We start from the raw sequence: 21,991 nt of genomic DNA on the forward strand, positions 1-21,991 counted from the left end.
ACTCTGTTTCACTGCTAGTGTATAAATGTGAATAGAAAACACAGAGGCACATTTCAGTATGGTCTCTTTTCCCTCGCGTGGAAAGTGCTTATAGACCTTTTTGAAACACTACTATGCCATTGGCCATATGACCACTGAATATTGCAGAGAGCACAATAGAAGATGTGAAAATAGTCGCAGAAGCAAGCAGGTTACTAATTAAAAAAAAAAACCCAACCTTTCTTGCACCTCCATTTCTAGTCCAAGTTTACAGGTATATTTACAGGCACTCTGTATTAGAATTGAATGGCCATTCATGGCTTACCTGTTGGAGATATTGGAGTCAGGACCTTCAGGATGCTTCCAGTTGGCTCCTTTCACAGGCAACCACCAGGGAGCAGCGGCAACCTGAAAAGGGACAAGAATGGCCAGGGAAGATGACCTGAATTCCCAGCTAAAGGCTATTCTGAAAAACCACCATGTGACAACAGGCTACAAAGCTTTTACGCACAGCTCATGGCTCTGCCTGCAGCCAATTGACCTGTTACGTTCCAGACCATCTCTGATGAACTAACACGATTGTTTTATCCACATTACAATACTGCTGGCCAGGGGACAGCACTAAGAAAATACCACCCAAAACCAAGTGAGAGAGACTGAACCTTGAGCATGCTTTTCTGAAGTACTGCCCTCTGTCTGTCTCTCCTCCGACATTTTCTCACCTGCAGGTCTGATACAAAGCACAGTTTATTCTCTTTGAAGGCAGAGCCTTCAGCACCCTACCTGTGGTGGACCAGACTGCCCTCAGAAATTTTCAGTTACAGTTCTTCACCTCTGAAAACACATGCCAAGAACATTCAGAAGGTAATAGTTGCAAGAGGTCATCTGGAACATCACAGTTTTACTCAAATCTTTTAGAACAGTATGCCCACAGTCCGCTTAAACCAGCTAACCTCCTGGCTGACTTCAGTCTGACACATACTGCAGAGATGATAAAAAAAAGACAGTTTTGGCTTAAAGAGAACTTTCATCCCAATTATTTCCTCCCTAGACTCAGTGTTATGGAATAACTAAAACAAAATCCTGATGACATCCTTTAACTAGGGTCAAAACACGCATCTTGAAACACATTTGCTTTCCAGTTAATTAACTCAGTAAACTGATATTAAACTATTTGCTATCAGCTTCCAGAAGGTGGAGACAGAAGAACCACAGAAGTTAAGCAAAGCCTTTTTCTTTTTTTTTTTCCAGTTGGTTTGCTAAGCAACGCCAAGCAGACAAAATAGTCTGTAACAATGCAGACATCCAGCACTTCACTTTAACCAAAAGTCTCAAATTTGGTTCTGCAATGCCAAGGAATTACTCCTGGAATACATTCATTAAGGATTTCTTCTATTAAGCTTGCTTCAAAGCTGGGAAGGTCAGTGCACAGCATGTTTAACTATTCTATTCTGATTCATATTCACTTAGAAATACTTATCTTTATAATGGGTCCTTTCAGAAAATTGAGGCAAAAAAGAACACTTATGCTAACCATCAATAGTGTTTTGTTCCAGCAGCTCAAGTTCTTGCTTCCAAAATACTCCTATAGATAATTTCCATAATGAACAAAAATCAGAGTAAATAAGCCTCCAGTTCTTTAGGAGTTAAACAATGTACCAGCTGGTTCGCCCTGGAGCAAGGAGATCCAGGTGCTACTCTAATCCTGGCCTGTAGAACAACCTTCAGCAACTTCTGCCCTCTCCACTGCCCCTCAGCTTTCCCCACTCAAGAGATGGCAAAGAGAAGAAGAAGAAGAATATTTTATTTCTCTGCATCATGCTGCCAAACCAACTTTGTAAAGCGTTATATGCACAGGTAGGAACTGTGCCAAGAGTGTTATCCTTTAACTCACCAAATCCTTCACAGGAAAGTCAAAAAGTAAGTCACTGAAAGCTGGAACTCGTCAGACAGAGCATCAGTCCAGTCAAACAATTTTAACAGCACCTTCTAGGAGAAAAGTGCACCCTTCAACAGTGATGAGCATTTAACATGTAATTACATGTGTATGAGAGAAAAAATTATCTATGACAAACATAAGTTGTTAAGAAAAACTCTGGTCTAAATTATACATCAGATCGCTCATTTGAATGTTTCATTAGGAAAATAAACTGCAGTGCCTAAGAAATAGAAATGCTGCTCATTTTTAAAGCATCTGATCAATCTATGCTCTAACAGCTCCCGTGACAGCTTTTCACTCTTCTCCCATCGTCACATACAGATTTTGCCTACAGCATACATCTGGGTACCTTACCTCAAAGTTCATTTTAGGTCAATAGCAATGCTGGACTAAAGCTGCAGAGTTGTTGGCTTACGCTCAGCTGAAGAGCCCACAGCTCTTTGTGACCTCTAGGCACAAGCGCTGGAATCCCTAAACCCACTGCAGGACTCCTCCAGGCTGTCCACACAGGGGTTTCTGGTGCTCGCTCCTCCAGAGCGAGCGAAGAGAAGACATCGGCGTTAAGTACAAAAGAAATAAAGATGCTTTCAGCAGCTTGCTGATGACTGAGACGTTCTGTCCATGTGTTCTCCATCTAAATAGGATGCTTCAGGCATACTACTAAAATAATGACATTTCTTAAAGATCCTGCTTTAGGATCTCCCTCGCATGACAAGCACATAAACCAACAACACCAACCACTACTTCTAGCTCAGTCTCTAACAAATCTAACACCATTCTCCCCACAAGTGTAGCCCATACCCATTTCCAAAAAAGCATGAAAAGTATTTGATCTCTTTCTAGAAACCACAGCTCTGTTACTGAGCATTCAAACCCAAAGACAGGATCTTCATTCAGAGAGATACTCCGCTCAACTCATAGCACTAAAGCCTCAGAATGACCAAGCTGCCAAACAGATACTACAGTCAATAGGCTTAAAAGTAGTCTGATTTAACCAATCGCTTGTATATTTTGAGCTTTAACCTTTAATCTATACTCAAGATAGGACAGGAATCCAAAGTCAGAATTTCGTAGCTCTTCAAGGAAAATAAGAGAGCCGCAGTACTATTTTCCAAAGGTTCTCTGTGAATCTGAAAGAACATGAGTAAGACTTCATCATGATGGTTTTGAGAACAACACATTTTTGTAAATTAAAATGCTGGGTTTTGGATAAAAGTCTCCGCAGGAGACTGCAAAGACTGACGCTTTAGAAGACTTTAATTTTGGAAAACATTTTTGTTATGCAAAAGAAAAAGCAGATGCTTTCAATCAGAATGGTTTATTTTAAACCAAGAAAAATATAATCTCTCCGCATGAGAGCACTACGTGTGCATGTCTTCTGTTTTGGGCTCTGCTGAACTAACACCAAATGGCTGCCAGTCTTTGCAGAACACCCAGATCTTTAGAGAAGTTACACATATAGTACTAGGACAGCGATAACAGTGATAAACTACATACAGCCTTCAATAATTAATTGGAAACTAATCTAAGTCAGCCACCGACACCAGTGAGCACGTACCAAGACGCTCCTTCCAAAAGAGAAAGTCATGTACCTGAAATTTACAGTCCTTTCAAAAAACTTCTCAAAAGTCTTTAAAGCTTTTAATTGCTCTAAATCTAATTAGTAGAAGAGCTAATTAGACAGATATTACAACATCACAGTTAATACAGCAAAGCCCTCCCCTTGCCACTAATGAGCTTAGTTACTTTCATAATGCTTAGTGTTCTCATGCTTCACTCCAAAACATGTGTTCCACAGACTGGCAACAGATTCGTCTTGTAAAAATAGGAGCATATGCTGCTGAATAGATCTTGAAGAGATACCAAATTAGAGGGCAATATCTCCTTCATTTTGATTAACTCTTTCCAGCACAACCTGTCCCTTGTAACAGAGCTGGTTAAACATAACTGCTCTACAAACGTTACACAACTGCCTCGATGTATAAGGAAATGCAGTTCTAGGAGCAAAACGCATTTCAGAGGCAGAGACGCTCAATGCTTGTTTTGGTCTGATCCAGCTGAAAACTTGGATTATCCAGCCCTCTGCTCCAGGATTAAACTTCAAGAACTCACTGTTCTGCTTATCACAGACCCATAGCACTGTGAAGGAAAAAGAACACAATATGATAATATCCCCAGGAGAGCTGGGGAAGGACTTTTTACTCGGGCATGTAGCAATAGGATGAGGGGGAATGGCTTTAAACTGGAAGAAGGCAGGTTCAGATTGAACATTAGGAAGTTTTTCACTTTGAGGGTGGTGAGGCACTGGAACAGGTTGCCCAGAGAGGTTGTTGAGGCCCCATCCCTGGAGGTGTTCAAGGCCAGGCTGGACGTGGCCTTGGGCAACCTGGTCTAGTGGGAGGTGTCCCTGCCTATGGCAGAGGGGTTGGAACTCGATCTTCAAGGTCCTTTCCAACCTAAACCATTCTATGATTCTATGAATACTGGGAAGATACACTAACTTCAACCTACAAGTTTTCCACTCACATGAAGCAATTTGCAGAACTGAAGCCTACACTCCCACTGTCAGCCTGCAGAAAATTCAAAATTTTAAGTATTCCATTTTCTTTTCAAAGTAGGCTGGGATATCCTAACATTAATTGCTCCATTAACTGATGATTTCAAGACTTTTAGGCTACTTTACATTATCTCGAAGAAAAATCCTTCCTAAACATACATAGAAAAAACAAAGGGGGGAATATCAGGAAAGTCAGTTTTGTTGTCAGGATTGCACCACTACTGATACTGCAAGAGCAGTAGGGAAATACCCCTAAAAACACATACACAAAAAAAAACCCAAAACCACAAAACCCCCAGTCGATAACCATGAAAACATTTGTATTGGTCTTGCATTTAATATGGCACTGACCACGTTAGATAAACACAACCCCCTGCTTCATCTCCAAATTTTAAGTTCAAATCACATTTATATATATTTGAAGGATTACCAAAAATAAACTCAACTGAGTAGCTAATCTTGGCTCTAATTCCATTTCTACCATGCAGCAAGTCACTTGAAGTAACAAAGCTGCAGATTTTAACCTTGAGTCAGGCCCATAAGATGATGAGAAAATCATGCTGTTGTCCAGACACGTAGCACCAAAAAAAAAAAAAAAAAACCCAAAAACCAACTTTGTCTTTTATGTACTACAGCACTATAATGCTATTTTAATATAATAAGGCCCGCATACACAAGGTCAAGATAAACATCTGGAAAAAGCAAAAGTTATTGCAGAGTAAGAACTTTAGCAATTTAGGAATCAACTGTCTGAAGAGAGATTTTTTGAGTGAAAAGTAGTCTAAGTCTGGAAAACACTTCAGGAATCATTTACAGCAGTGGGTTCTTAAAGACACACACACTTCAGTTTCTGAAGCTGACTTATAGGTTACCACTTGTTTGAATCAGATTGTGTTAAGCACTGAACATCTTTGATTTGCAACAGCATCCTCTTGGCTGCAAAAGGAATGTGCACGTAGGCTGGAAGCAGGGAAGTTATGAAGTTATTCATAACTTCTGGGAAATACACCCAGTGGCCCAAACACCCTCATGGATAACATTGGAAATGTAAGGAAAAAACAGTTATTCAGTAAAGAATTTAATTTTTGGATGAGGTTTTATTTTATCTATGTAAGGCAGATAACACATAAATCTCTGTCAATTTTCCCTCCTCTAAATCATATCCTAAACCCTGAACAGCTGATTAATAGACTACTGAAGAAAGAGGCAGACAGAAAATAGAGCATTTTTAGTAGGGCAGGGAGTTTAAAAAATAAAAATAACTACTGTGCAACAGATAAGACACTGTCATTTTCCCCTCAGAAACCACAAAGAAATCACATTAAGTGTGGTCCTGGTCACAAGTAAATTTACACCTATTTTTCTAAGTAGCATCAGCATACCTTTCCAACAGCCCTCACAAATGTCTTCTCTCACTAAGAGTGAGGGCAGAGACCTCGCTCCCACCTTCCACACGCAGCTCCCAAGTGCGCATCACTACAGCACCTCCTCCCCTCCGCTCCGCCAGCCAGGCACTGCCAGTCACAGAATCACAGAATGGTTAGGGTTGGAAGGGACCTTGAAGATCATCTCGTTCCACCCCCCGGCCATGGGCAGGGACACCTCCCACCAGCCCAGGTTGCTCCAAGCCCCGTCCAACCTGGCCTTGAACACCTCCAGGGATGGGGCAGCCACAGCTTCTCTGGACAACCTGCGCCAGGGGCTCACCGCCCTCACAGCAAAGAACTTCTTCCTCAGATCTCATCTCAATCTCCCCTCTTTCAGTGTAAAACTGTCACGCCTCATCCCATGGCTCCCCTCCCTGATCAAGAGTGCCTCCCCAGCTCTCCTGGAACCCCTTTAGGCACTGGAAGGGGCTTGAAGGTCTCCCCAGAGCCTTCTCTTCTCCAGGCTGAACCCCCCAACTCTCTCAGCCTGTCCTCCCAGCAGAGGGGCTCCAGTCCTCGCAGCATCTCCTCTGGCCCCGCTCCAACAGGTCCTTGTCCTTCTGCTGGTGGGACCCCCTGAGCTGGGGAAACATTAACCTCCACCTGCCTGCAGAAGCAGACTGTGTCTATGAACAGATGAGCCGAGCACTGGGACCACCATTCAGCAGTCCCAGACATCAGCAAGGAGCAGCTATTCTGGGCTGCTGCATCAGCACAGCAAGCTCTCGGGGGAGATGGAACCATGCAGCTTTTTGGCCAGCTGTTCTCACCACCTTCGTGAAGTCCTGCTCTGGGTCAGAGGGGGAAATCAGGAGAGTGCAGAGACAAAGCTAAGCCCTCCCGTGATTCAGCTCTGCAGTCAGACTCAGAACACGTCACACCACGAGGGGCAGCTTGGAACAAGTCAGAGCCATGGAGTGGTCCCACTTGATTTTCAAGCCATTTTCCAAGTGCACCGAAAAGCCCTCCAGCAGATGCACGCTCCCTGTTCACCTTCGCCAGTCTGCAGTTCTGCTTCTCCTTTTTAATCGGTGCACGGAAAATGGCACGAACATGACCTATTTCTGTGCAGTACATCATCTCTATAGCAACAGGCTTGTGTTTAAGTTGAAACAGCTGTAACTGAGTCAGGGAGACACTGCAATGTAAATAGTGTGGAAGGGAATACAGCTTTGAGGCTCAAGACAAAGACTCTATCTCTCCTCGCCAGTTATCAAGGTTGTCATAGTAGCTACATAAGGGAACCATAATCAGCATATGCAGTTGTAATTCATATTTGTACTTGAAAATAGTCTGCAGAGAAGAACAAACCTTCTATAATTATGTACATAAACTGAACTGAAACATGATTGTCAAATTCCCCACCAAATCAGTAATTAAGCACACTGAAACAGCTTAGAAGTAGACAGTTGAGTATTTTTTCCAGAAGATAACTAATACTTGATTGCCAGCTTCTGCAATGCTAATGCAAGTCCCATGATATTTACTACATCAATTAAAAGTCCAGCTCCCCAAAAGCTCTAATTACAGAAGAAACTGTTTTCATTCTTATTTTCTAAGGTTTCTAGCCTCCCTCATTAGCTCAGAAATGAAAGCAATAAGGGGGTTTGTTTAATATCGAACACTCCTATTGTTTGCCTTAAATCCCAATATTTTAAAGTAGTTTGAGATTGCAGTACCACAAAAAGGAAAGGCAGCAGCTTTATAGCATAAGAATAAATATACTTGAAGTCATACGTTAGAGAAAAGATTTCGGACTTAATAGGAAGCTAGCACTTCATTTCTACAAAGGGACCTTTTCCTTTGCATAAGGAAAGATCATTGAATCTCATTCAAACAGGGTAATACTTCACAGCTATGTCAATCCTCCAAGAAAAACAACCAAAAACATTTGATGCTAAAATCCACTAAGATTTATTAAGTGCAAGTTTTGGAATCCAAAGAAGCTTCTTTTGAGGAACTGATATTCCTGGTGAGTTCCATCTCTGGAAGCCTATTTTTCAGCCAGCGTCTAAATCTGCACTCAAGCTAGTAATTTTTTCCATAACCAAATGAATATGAGCTTTAAGAAAAAGAGGAGTGCATGGATATATCTACAGCCTGAGGCACAAGCAATGCCTGCTTTAAAGCTGTAGTTTATACTGATAAGTATGGACTAATATTACTGGTAATTCCCAGTGAGAGATGTTTCCTGCACACCGTTCTTTATACCAGTAGTGGGAGTACAGCATAAGATTGAGATTAACAGTTCAATAGCTCCATCTTCCCAACTCCTTCTAGGGGATATACGAAGCATCGGTAGCTGCCAGAAATAGGCTCACTCATCTCTTCCTCTGATTTCAGTTTCCTCTCTGAAAGGCATCAGAAAAAGCAAAAGCCAAAGGTGGTATAGGTGAAATTTACCCTTAAAGTGACAAGTGTATTTGTAAACTTCTGCTTATGCATCATCCTGTGTATGTTGACATTTTAACACTATCAGACAAACTATAGGATAACCCACCTGCTCTCCCCTCAAGCCACAGATAAGGAAGTTATTATTGGATGCTGTACGAAGGTGCATCCAGTTACTCCACAGTAACTGCTGCAAACACTAACACTGCTCACTGCTATCCTACCGATAAACATTGCTCCTTTCAGTCATGATTTGAAATGCCTAATGTTTTCACTGTTTTTAGAATGGGCCTATGCCTGTTGAGTTACAGACTAGAGGCACTGCTATAAGTAGGTAAATTGCATAGCTCAAGACCACTGCAGAGGTTTCCATACAAACAGGGATGAAAGTACCATCCAACAGCTCTAGATTGACCAGAACTCCTTAATAGCATTTGCTCAAGTCTGCCAGTGGACTAATTTCATTCCCTTCTCAGACCAAAAATTCAATACCTCCTAAAGACAAATGAAGTACACAAATCTGTACACTTTCGGTCTCTTCATTGCAGAATTTATCTGGCCTAGAAGCAGAAATTAATTTTGCTATCTTCTGCAAGCCAAGAATAAAAAACATCCCCACTACTCTCCAGTGAGCAAACCTGACTTATGCTGTACTGCAGTCTCGGTAAGTGCTATCCTGTTTACTTTGGTCACGGCAGCTGCACAGCAAGTGAAACTCCTGCAGTTATTTGCAAGAGCTCTCAAATCCCCTCACTGGCAAGCACGCCTCAGTACCTTCTCATTTCACAGACACAATCCCCACGCTTTTCGCTCTAGGATACATTAAAATGCCATATAAATGGCATTTTACAATGCCTTGGAATGATAGCACTGGGCATTGCATTTCCCCCTCTCTACTTTCACCTTAACTCTGTTAGGGAGATAAAAGAGCAGGAAAACAGTTTCATCATAAAATAAGAACAGCAAAATCTCTACATTTTGAGCTTTTTCCATTTCCCCAAATTCTCTCAAAAGAGAAGGAAAGAAAAAATAATCTCTGAGGGCCAAACTATTGGCAATTCTAGGCTGTGTTTTATCTATGACATCTAAACCAAAGGCTGAGTACCCAAGAAAAGCCATAATTTAATAGCTCTAATAGATGCAGTAATTAGTAGCTGATTTTAATCTGCAAGTCTGAGAACTGGTTTTAATATGTGAAGCTATCAAAACTTGTTCAGCCCGCATAAAACATTTTGGCTTCAAAGGACCTTCCACCGTTGCCCTAGAAAATCCTATTTTATTTGAAAAAGTCCTCAGCCGGTCTATCGGTAACCCCCTCATCTGTTACAGTGCTAAATTTTCACTCTCTGCCATGTTACCACCACAAACTTAGAGGCCAAAATTAAAACTCAAGTTCCCAGAAATCTAGAACAATTCAATTATTGGCTGCTACACCCCTTTTTACTGCTTCCCTGCCAGAGGCGGGTTCACTCCAACCTACATTCCTGTAGCAGTGGCTATCTGGGAGACCACCTCACCTCCAGGAAATGCACACCCAAAGCTCCAACAATTATTCTACGTGCTAAGCTGGTTTGCTCCTGCATTAGCTTTCACCAGCCCCACCTCTGTTCTAATTGAGCTGTCTGCTTCCTTTGAGGGCCTATGATAAATTTGTCTGGTTTAAGAACTGGAGAAGCCAAAGTGGCCAAATAGAGCAAAACCCCCAGATACTCCCCAACAGACACCACCACCACCACCCCCCCCCATTATTTATAGGAGCTGTTATCGATACCATTCAGTTCAATAGCTTCACGTCCACCTCTCCCCAATTCTTTCACTGCGTATGAAATACTACTTCCAAAATACGTGTTCCTGTTGCTCTTCCCTTTTCTCACATTTGCATTTAGCACCCCTGTGCTTCAGCTGGAGAAAAGCCTTATCACAACACGTTTGAACCACTAAGGCAAAATAAAAACACAGCCTTTTCTCCCATCCATTTGGTGGAGGAATTTTCAGTACCAGTAACATACCAAAGTTTCCATCTTATTTCTGCTTTTCATGGTCATAGCTACGATTCCTGAAGGTACATACCACAAGCTAAAATACTAGTTGACTAAGGTATACCTCAAGAAAAAAGCTTTGATCTTCTCTGTTGCTGATCATTACAATCTGCTGATGCAAGCCAACTTCATGCAATTTACACTTTTTTGGATTACATTTGAATGGTTAGACTGCAGTAACCAAGTTTTAAAATGTGGGTTGTTTTTTTTTTTCTTTAAGCAATTGAATAGTATTATATTCCTTTCACTTCTTTCACCATTTTTTCCCCAGCAGACACCCACAGAATTTAAACATTTCAGGAAATGTAACAAGAAGCTAGTTTTTATTTTCTATTGTTTAATTTAAGTTTACAGATCCCTAGGAAGAATTTGCTTTTGTAGAACCCTTGAAGTCCCTGCCCCATAGTCGGGATGCTTCTGCATTTTAGCAATAAGTAGTTTCTTGCAAGTTGTCTATAGAAACTTTTTTCTTGAAAGCACGATCTATAGAAAACCATTAATGCATTTTATTAGTTTCATTTATCTGTGATAAGCATGGCCTGCACAGAATTTGGCTGTCTGAGAAGCAGTCAGGCTACATTACATTCTAACACCACATACCCATGGCTGATGCTTCCCTTCCCTGCAACTGGAAGATGCTTGTTTGCTCTAATCTACAAATTGCACTGCCACAAAACCCCAAAGACTCGCAAAGCAACTATGGTCTGTGCAGTACTCTCAACATTTATAACCTCTCACAGAAAATGTGTATTAGACCAACAAAAAGACACAGTTTTGAGAGGCAGAAGTATATACAGACAAAATTCTAAACTGTATTTTCAGACAGAGTTCTTTCCAGCTGTACCACAGAGCTGCCTTCTGACACCTTCTCCTCGCAGACAGAAGTTCCTTGCTAAGAGTTGGATTTTGTGGTATGTAGCTGGTGAGGAGGCAGGCACACAGAAGGAAGAAAAGCAGCTTCTAGTTTCTTTTTCACCTCCTCACAATATTACCATGTTTTAGAACATAAGTTTGTCCACAGCATCAGCATAAAGAAGTGCCAACCTAAATGGTAGTCACTATTCTCCAGATCACTTTACCAAAATAATTAGTATAAAGATTATACTATCTTTCTATTCCAACAATGCCCTGCATGCTAGCAACTCACAAAATGACCTAATAATACATACTGAAAACATGGCAAAAGGAGAGTCTCCTAAAGTTTACTTTTAACAAATACAGAAAGCCTTCACGAAGAAGCAGCCAAAAAGACCAGTTTGGGCTCCATTCCAGCTCTCTGGCATAATACTCGTTCTGTTAGCATTACAGCCAACACTTTAAAATTTGGCTGACACACCCAGGAAAGTGGCTCCCAACACTCTGTATGTGTTTATACAAATAGCCAAGACTGAGCTTACACCAGCATTCTTAGGGTTTGTTTGTTTGTTTTAAAACAGAGAGCCTGATTTAGGGATTTCTGCATCACAGAACTAGGGCAGGAAAAAGTATTTCTTAATACCAACTGTTGTGAAGATGAGATGAGCCCATCTGCAGTTATTCTACCCTCAGCATCAGTTACGGTAGTATTTGGGAAGTCCAATTTAGTCTTCTTATACCTCACAGTACACAAATGTTAGTCCTGAATTAAAAGATAAACTACTTTTGTAATCTTCCTTTCCTTACAGTAGGAAACAAACCCTCACATTTTTTGCCAGGCATTCACAGCACACATTCACAAAGGGATTCTTGAAACCTCCCATCTATCAGTCTGTCCCTTGAAGATAAAAATCAAACTCTACAGGCTTCCACCCTCAACCAAGAGCATCATTTACATAGAACAATGAACATTCCCTACTCTAAGTTATTGCACCATGCACGTGGGGAAAAAAAGTCTCTTTGCGCGATAAACTATTTTGGAGAAAATTAAATGACTAAATACTAAACCCCCAAATTTTCTCAGTTGCTTTTCATAATAAATAATAATCCTCTAAACTCCTGAAGTTGTACCTGGGATCAAGTGGTGTGCCTAAGTAAAACCTTGCTACTAACTAGAAGAATTTCGTCTTGGATTGTCCCCTCTCTCTCTTTGCTTATCGAGCATGAGAAGGTGAAAAAGGTGGCAAGAAAAAGTTGTGCTCTTCTATAGGTGCAATTTCACTTAAAACTTACTTACGTATAACTGAACTATTGACAAAAGATGCAGTTTCAGTCCTGCTGCTACCTTACCCCTGCCGTGCATACATCTTGCTTCCCTGTGTTGATTTGAGCAGTTGCAGAATGAGCCAAGTTAGCTTTGTGGATCCAAAAGAAAATTAACCAAAAAAACCCAAAGAAATTCCCATCCAGCGTAAACGCAACTTGAAGGCACACACCTTGCCCAAAATTGCCACACTAGGCACTTCAGAATGCTTCACTTATAAGGCCTTTTTAAAGGCATGGGACAAGAGATCTGGAAACGCAGTGTTTTCATCAGACCTGAGAATTATTCCGATGGGAAGGGACCTCAGGCAGTCCTCTTGTCCAAAGTTCTGCTGAAAGCAGATAAATTTGTCCAGGAGATGACAATACATAATCTGCTTACTATCAGGAGTGGTAAAGATTAAGTGACTTGTTAAGGTTAAGGAGGAGGTAAATGAAGCCAAAGAAAGGCTCAGCAACACATTCACAACAGAAAAAAGAGGAAGGAGTGTACAGGGAAGCTTCACCTCTGAACTTTTGGTTATTTTTAAACCAATATTGACTTCCACTCAACAGGAAAACTGGATCAGCTCCAGCTTAATCAGCACTGCAGCTACCAGGATCGCCATGTAGCTCTAGCAAGATGAAGCAAAGCATACAGGATCTTCTACAGAGATGCAGGAAGCACAATAAACTTAAGCCATTCACAACATAATGAGTCTTATAGACTCAGGTCTGCCATAGAAATGATACTACTTTGGAATATTTGCCTCTAGTTAACCTAGAAAAAGCACTCATGCAAGCATCGCTATCATATCAGACACACGCATTATCCTTATTTTCTGAAATCCGTAGGATCCAGGATTTACCCACTTTGTTTGGACTTAAGACTGCATTGGCAGAGCGTGCCCGTCATACGTGCACATGCTCGTGGAGCCAGAAGCACTCCTGTTCTTTGCCTACATAGCATATCACTCAGTGGAGCCACTACTGACCTCTGAATTTCCAAAGCACCACTGCGTTGCATGTAATGCAAATAAACAGCCTTATATCTGCACCACTTAACTACAGTCCTAAATATCTCTCATTTAGGAGGGAAAAAAAAAAATACAAGAAGGGGTTGATACTAACTTTTACTAATCAGGAGCAGATTTTTTTTAATCGTTTGTTTAAAAACAAAGGAGACCAGAGAATAGACCGTAAATCCTCCACACTTGAGGGAGTCTATTATTCTAGACCAAACACTCCTCCATAAACCCCATTTTCGTACATAGCTTTGGGAACAGCCCACAATTTAGATATTACTGCCATAATTGCTAACGCATCTATGCCAGTGATTCCTAAGCAAGTTTTACCCTGCTGTGTTACTCACTGCCTGGTGGATGTCAGCTTTCACTTCTTCACTCAGCATTCCCTCAAACACAAAGGAATCGCCAAATTTCTCTGCCTATGGAAAGAACAAAAGATTCAACCATATTATCAAAGGAATATTATTCTTAAAATGCCTCTCACATTTACAGATTTATCTTATCATGGATAAGGAAATTCTAATAGTAATTTTGAGTTCTCTTTCAAGGAAGTTATTTTGGAACAGAAGAGGAGTCATTTTATCTCTGGATGTCGTTGTTCTTCAACAGCCACTGGACAGATGGCAGCTCACAGAGCTTCTGCAAATGTTTTTACTCCTATTAATTAAAAAAGCTGTTCCAATTGTCCCAACTGCTTTAAAATGGTACAGTCAATAATCTAACATTCAAAGGCATATTTCATTTCTCTTATTTTTCCTTTGGGAATCACAATAAAAGACTTCAGCCTTGTCACTTACTTCTCCTTCATCATCACTAGCACCATGTTTTAAAGTGCTGTTACAACAACAATATAAGAATTTAAAGTAACCCAATCATTATATCTACCATTATGTGAAGTCAAAAGAAACAAAAAATACAAATCATTTCAATGAATCACAGTACATGATATCAACATAGGGTTTTTCCCCTTGGTAAAGCAAATTGATATACTAGGGAAGTCAAAGCACGTTATCAGAATTCAACACATTTGCCCTCCTCAATTTCTTCATTTCATTATAAGCATTCAAAGACTGAGAGGGATCACCACGAGCTGCTTCTGCGTGCTCAGAACTCTTCAAGAAGCACGGTTTGAAAGAAGGATCCCACTCACCACCAAATCACAAGAAGTTTTAGCATATGACCATAATCTTTATACATTCAGCTTCAAGAAGTAAAGAGAAGAAAAAAAATACTTTTTTTTTTTTTCCTCTTGTGCCCAATCTGAAACACCCAGAGACAGGCAAACAGGTTTATCACCTAAAGGACCCCAGATTTATCACCTAAAGGACCCCAGATTTATCACCTAAAGGACCCCAGATTTATCACCTAAAGGACCCCAGATTTATCACCTAAAGGACCCCAGATTTCAGTCTGACAGCCTCCATCAAGGGCTTTTTTTTTTTTTTTTTTAAGTTCGCTTAAAACAAAAAATACTTTCGGTTCAACAAGATGGCTGCGCATCTGGAGACTTTTTCTTCAGCTTTCTATTTACTTTCACATTTCAATTGCCACTGCAGTTCAGTCTAGTCCTTAATAAAGGAAACCGAAGTAGTAGTAGGTTGGCTCTGTTTACCTGCTGTAAGTAACATGACCATTATAAAAATACACAAAGCCAGCTTAGCTGCGTCCTAAAAAAACCCCTGCAGAATCAGTGCTGTTTATTCTAACTCCAAGTTTATTTTTCCAAATCCAGTGTAAAAGGGGGCCCCATATGAGGGTGGAAGGGAGAAAGGGTAAGTGGAGCACCACGCGACACCAGCTGAGCCATGAAGCCCATCTGAAGCAGGCTGCATCTGATGCAGTGCTACAAATACCACTGCACATGTGCTCGTTCCAGGAGCCACTTGCAACAAGTAAGCCCTGTTCAAACTCAAAATTGTTAAGCAACCTTTTGTCATAGTTATTGAGCTAAGAACTTAAAAACAGAAATAGTGCCGTAGATAAAAGACGCCCTTCATCCACCCAGAAGGATCCTGTCTTCCAAATGAGAACCAGTTTTATCACGTGAATTCAGCAAAGTGCCTCCTTTGAGACCTGATCATTACCGAGGCTTTTATTTGCCGAAAAGGCCTGTCAGGGTTTTATAAAAGTTGCGTAGGAACAGTTAACTGTCAGGAAAGATGAGAGCATCAGGCACAGGTAGCTTCTTTCTTGGAAGAACCATAACATATTCTTACTTAGTCCATTGTTCCCAGTAACATGCACAAAACTATTATTATACATGCTATTATATCTTCTTTAGACAGCAGGGCTTCTATTGCTCAGCTCGTTAGCAAGTAGCTGCACTGAACTAGCCTGCAGAGTCCTCAGCTGTCATGGTTTTTTAGATCCTTTCTCCCCAGTTCCTCCAAAATAAGAAAAATCTAACAACATAGTTTTGCTGGTACAAAGATGTCCTAGGTCAAAAAAAAAACCAAACCAAACAAATAAAAACAACAACAAAAAAAAACTGCATAGACATCTTCAACCATCTGTTAGTTTCACCCAGGCTGCCTCAGTCATGCTGCAGGGAAGATATTAGTTCAGATATCGAGACGCTTACTACCAGCATACATTCAAATGCCCTTTCAGACCCCTGGGCAGCAAAGCAAGACAATTTCATCTCTCCACTGCTTACATCAGAAATATTCTACTGTGCAAATCCAAAGCAAGTATTGTGAACTCCCTCAAAAAAAACCCAAACAAACAGCCTAAGTTTTACCAGGGATTTTGCCAACACAAAGAAAGATGACAGGAGACTGTATCCCTTTGCACCTTACCTCAGTAATGTACCCAGTAGAATTCACAAATCTCTCAAACTCCTCATTGCTGACCTCATACTGATCCATGTAGAAACTGTTGATGTGGACTCTTCTAGCAGGCCATTCTCCATCTTGCTGTATTTCAGGCTCATCAGTGCCCATTGTGAACACTCCTCCTGGAATAGAGACCATCTGCAGAGAAAACACCACCCAAAAGATTATGAAGATGAAAGACTGAAAAGTCTTTTATCGGTCTTACTCTTCCTCCACCTCATCTTTGGAGATGCTTTTGCTTTGAGCAGTATTTCACTGACAGAAACAGCACAACAAAATGGCAACAGTGGCATCTTGATCACCACCTGTTAGGAAGAAATAGGACGCAGAACTTAAATTGAGAACAAAACCCCCATTTGCAGCTCTTTCTATGTGAAGTCTGTGTAATACAGAACTTTTACTGAGGGGATGCTTGTGCTCTAACGAGGAGAAACACATTCCCCTGCTGTACCTTAGAGTAAAGAAACAGCCAAGAAACAATCCAGAGTCCTGCTCATTTTTAGATGAGGAATTTTGAATTTTGGCATTTTGCTGTAGTCCTAGGAAGGCTCAATGCATCAATGAAGACTCTGGAGATTACAAAACTGTAAAGTGCTCTTTTGTGGACAAGCCTATGCTTGTTTGCATACTAACTACACACGGGTTTTCATTTAATAACAGGCACGTGTAGCATTTTACTACCAACCATGCAGCTCCCTGGCAGGTAGGCACAGCACCTGCAGCTCTGCATGCCAGAGACAAGACAAACCTTCAAGTCAGTTCTATTTCCCTCCTCTGGAAGACTGGCCTTGGGCAAGAGCCTCTCTCTAGCTTCAGAAGTAAAGGAAGAGCAACAGAATAACATTTTAACTATTTCAGTAAGATGACGTCTCTTTAGGGCCTCAGTTTCCAGAGAAACAAAACATATTTTTGGTCGGCTTTAGTGAGCTCTTTTCAGGAAGACCAAGGCCCCCCTGAGGTCTTGTCATGCCTCATCAGATGTTTCCAGAGAGCCCTCTAAAGACCACAGGCTGAGCAACGCACTTATCCAAAAAATAAGAGCATCCACCGTCCTTGCCCAGAAGCTTGTGCTGGAACAGAGAATGACAACTCAGGCTGCATAAAAGCTTCCCAATGGGCAGGTGATGTGTCAAGGGCTGGCTACCCAAGAGCTACCTTGCCAAGATGTTACCCAGCCGACCATCAACAGATGAAAGAATTTGGGAAGAAAACTCCCTCTCCCTTCTTTTCAGTATTCCTGAGCTACTGTCACCCCTTAACTCACATTGAATTGAACCATCGCATTCCTCCTCTGGCAACAGTCAGGGGCTTGCGCGTGGATGACCCCCAAAAAAGCCAGACAGCATTGACATAGGCATCCCCTGTGGAAAATATCCCTTGGCACTTCATATTGCACCTGAACATACCCTGGCGGCGATCTGTCATCACACACTAGTCTTACAAGGAATTCCAGCAGGAGGACCAGTGACAGAACCTAAACCGAGCAAAGCCAGTGCTAAGAGATAGCAGCTTTTTTTTTTTTTTTTTTTTTGTGAGATCCTGATGTTTGGTGCTCAGGAAATTCAAGTCTAATAAGAGAAATATTCACCGAGAGAGAAGTTTCCAGAGTAGCACACTTCCAACACTACTCCAGAAGCATAGTTTAAGTCCTGACAGAAAAAGAAGCCTGACTTTTAGATGTACAAGAGTTCAAATAAAATTCCATATACATATAGTGGAATAACACAGTACGCAACAAGTATATTAAAAGCAGCCAAACTGCAGAGATCGGGTAAAAAATGTGAACTGATGTAACATTATTTAGATGAAGAGGTGGGTTCCCAGAACCAGACATGAACTTTGGACTTTGTCCATATAGCTATTTTGCAGCACAGCCTAGATTATAGGACCTTGATTCTTCTATAGTTGGAATTTTTGGGTTTTTTTTTTTTTCCTTACTTTACAAGATTCTTTTCATAAAGTAGGATGCTTTCACCAAAACAGTTTATCTGGATGCCCACACTGACTCACGAACCAGGAAAACAAAAAGAATCATTAGTTACCATCCAGCTCCTGGAGTTTACTGTTATTTGTCTAATTGTAACACCACCAGCATACCAAATGATCAGTAAATAAGTTCACATCAGCTATCCAGCACCTCTCCCTATTCATCAGAGAATCTGGAGTATTTAAGGTAACCTTACATACCCAGTTTCATTGTTTCTTCTCCACTATAGATCTCTCCTTTTGCTTGGATCTCTCCCAGTAACACTTAAAATTCACACAAGTTGCAAAAGGCCTGCAAGAAGCATTACAAATACTTTTTCCTTTGAACTAACCACATTTAAAGTTAGCTGCATCCTCATAATTTTTTCTCCACTGAGCACTTACAGATTGCCTTTAACTGAAACCATAAAAGGGCTTCAGGGTATATTTGCTTACATTTTTTAGGACTTAGGGAATGACAAAGTGGTACAAAGTTGCAGCACTTCCTTCCTTCCAATCTCTGTCCAACCCACTGTAGCTAAAACAACTCCTGGAAGCAGTCTTCAAAGCAAGATTCAGAGCTCACTAGTGAGCTGCTGTCTAAAAGCACGTGAGAAATTAACTCTTGCTTTACAGCCCAGCGTTAATTTCCAAACCCTGAAAAATCTCGATAGATTGCCAGTGGGTGTTCAGCCAGGAACACCCAAGGGCTCTCTTACAAACCTGCTGCTTTTGCAGCCCTCTCACACAGGGACAACTGTGACTTCTGACATGTCCACCAACGTTGTGTCCAAGTATTGATTCCACAGGATTATCCTCCCCCACCAAGGCTCATTTCACAGCTCCACCTCCTGTTTGGAAACAGGACCTTCCTTTGACAGCCAGCTTTGCGGTAACACCACATCATAGGCTGAGGCGTCTGTCAGCACTCTTCAGCTGAGAATGGTGGAACACAACACTAAGTGAAGAGCAGATTTTCTGCACAGGCATCACATCCAGAAACCACATTTGTATAATTAATTAAGCAGCTTTAACATCCAGTTTTAAAGTACAGGTAGCTAACACAGAGGAACTAATCTCTAATAAATACTGAAGTTGAACTATGGAAGCAGAAGTCCAACAGCAGAGGGTGACAGATACATCATTTACTGTATTAGGTAGAGTGTGCAACAGTAATTGCTTCATAACGTCACTTAGCTAGCGCATGCAATTCACTGTCCTTGAAGCTCAGCTTCAACAACAGGGACCACATTTGCCTATGATTATACTTACATTGAAAGTATTACAGTAACATAGAGCAGACCCACCAAAGTATTAGCTCCCCATTTTTAAAGATGTAGCGGAAATAATCTGCCTCAGTTGTGGTTGAAGTAGAAGCCGATTTTACCCTCACTTTCCTTTTGGTAAAAACATTTCCTAGCTAAGCATAAACAAGTTCTGTTGTGAACATAGATTAAAATACAGCAGCAATTAGTTTTCATTATCTGCTGTTGAAGTTGCCAGCTGCCTTGCATAAGGTAAGAGTCGAATGACTTTTCCACCCCACAGCGAGACTCCCAGTGAAATGCTGACATTTATTACATGAAATGTCGATCAGTGACATAGTCCGAGTGCAGTACAGATTATTTAATTCAAACTCTATAAATACACTCAAATTTCTTAAGTGCAGCCTGCAAGAGTAAAGCCTTAGTTACCACTGTGCATCCTTCCCTTTACCTGTTAAGCATCCACACTGCCTGCGTGACACAGGCTTTCCCCAAGCTGACATAGCTTCCCAGTGTTACACCACCAGGAGGCAATTAGAGAGACAGCTCCTCACGTTTTTACTATTTGCAAGCTGTCTTGCACAAGAACAAGATTTAAGTCTGCTGTGGTACAATTTTGTCTGCCAAAGTTTACTAGCACTTTTCATGAAATGAAATGGCAATCCCATTTCTAATAACTGAAGATATCCAGTGAAGCATGTGGTCTCCGATGATACAAAAAGTCTCAGTATCGCTGTAGGCACTGTCAGAGCACATCAACCCACTTTAAGCACTGCCTTCATCAAGAGGGCATGCTTAGCTCTGGATGGTGTCTTTCAGAAGAACAGCAGCAGTAGAAATAGAAAGGAATAAGTAATTAAAGAGCCATGAGGAGAACCTGAAAGGCTATCTAGATATGCATACATAAGCAATAGCTTTGCTGAAATACACACAAGAGACCCGACGCATCCCTTATCAGTGTTTCAATTCTATTGATACCAATACAGACCTAAAAAAAGATGAGTTGGGGGAAAACCAGAGCCACAGTAAGATTGATATTCACCAAGTCAGGGACTACGCTAACCAAGCTAGCGCCTCCCTGGGACAGACGAACACAGACAGCCCCACTCAGGCACATGTATTCCCAGTGTAAAGGTTTGTAAAGCCAGGTAAAGGTGTGGGGGGACTGCCAAAACAACCAGTCAAGGAGAATCCCAGACTGGTCAGGGTTGGGAGGGCCCTCTGGAGCCCATCCAGTCCAACCCCCTGCCAGAGCAGGGGCACCTCCAGCAGTTGCACAGGATGGCACCCAGGCGGGTTTGGAATGTCTCCAGAGTGGGAGACTCCACCACCTCTCTGGGCAACCTCTGCCAGTGCTCTGCCACCCTTACAGGAAAGAAGTTCCTCCTCATGTTAAGATGGAACTTACTATGTTCAAATTGTGCCCGTTGCCTCTTGTCCTGTCACTGGGCACCACTGAAACAAGACTGTTCCCATCCCCCTGGCACCCTCCCGTGAAGCATTTATAAGCAGTGATAAGATCCCCTCTCAGTCTTCTCTAGACTAAAAAGCCCCAAATCTCTTAACCTTTCCTCATAAGAAAGACGCTCCAATCCCCTAATCATCTTTGTAGGCCTTTGCTGGACCCTCTCCAGCAGTTCCCTGTCCTTGAACTGGGGAGCCCAGAACTGGACACAGTACTCCAGATGCAGCCTCACCAGGGCCAAGTAGAGGGGAAGGATGACCTCCCTCGACCTTCTGGCCGAATTGAACACCTCGAATTGGTTTATCACATCTCAGCTTTGCATGGGGAGGCACGGTCGTGACAGACACAAGTGGGGACTCAGGGAAGGCCACTAGGACAGGAGCCTAAGCCTCTCTCCATTTTCAGGAGCACCCGGGAGACGCCGGGGAGTCCCTGAGCGGGGAAAACGAGGCAGAACCATCCGAAGCACCCGCACCGAGGCTCTCACGAGTTCGGCCCCAGCGGGCCGTGAAGCGATCTGAATTCGAGTTTCTTTCTACACACAGAAACCCACTCGCTCGGGGCGCTCCGGGCACTCCCGAGCGCCGCAGGAGACTCCACTCCGCTCCACTTCACAGCCCGGCCCGGCGCGGCGCTCCGCTCCGCTCCGCTCCCCCCGCCCCACGCGCTCCCCGCCGCTCACCGGCCTGTGCCCAGCGCTCCGCCCGCCGCCCGCCGCCACCGCCGCCGAGTACCGCCGCGCCGCTGCCTCCCGCCCGTCCGCGCCGCCACGGCTTGCGCTGCACCCGCAGTCCCCACCGGGAGCCGCCTCCCCGGCGGTGCCGGCGGTCGCCGCTAGCCCCAGCAGCAGGAGAAGGCAGCAGAACAGCCGCGAGCAGGCTGCTGTGGGCGCAGCCATATTGGCGGAGGCACCACGTGCCGCTCGCGGTCAGGTGACGCGCCGCG

At 42.4% G+C, this 21,991-nt stretch overlaps 1 protein-coding gene across 1 annotated transcript in view; it reads right to left on the reverse strand.

Moving 5' to 3' along the window:
• SUMF1 (sulfatase modifying factor 1) overlaps positions 1–21,944 on the reverse strand; it is a gene marked incomplete at its 5' end in the record, with an annotated part of 40,139 nt that extends 18,195 nt beyond the window's left edge. The window contains 4 exons of the mRNA XM_082487740.1: positions 305–387; positions 13,862–13,936; positions 16,316–16,489; positions 21,729–21,944. Coding sequence (XP_082343866.1) covers positions 305–387; positions 13,862–13,936; positions 16,316–16,489; positions 21,729–21,944 — 548 coding nt within the window. The remainder of the gene's footprint in view (positions 1–304; positions 388–13,861; positions 13,937–16,315; positions 16,490–21,728) is intronic.
• Positions 21,945–21,991: the final 47 nt, after the last annotated feature.

Source organism: Vanellus vanellus (genome assembly GCF_965231255.1).
Source record: "Vanellus vanellus genome assembly, chromosome: 9".
In the NCBI taxonomy this organism is placed as follows: Eukaryota; Metazoa; Chordata; class Aves; order Charadriiformes; family Charadriidae; genus Vanellus; species Vanellus vanellus.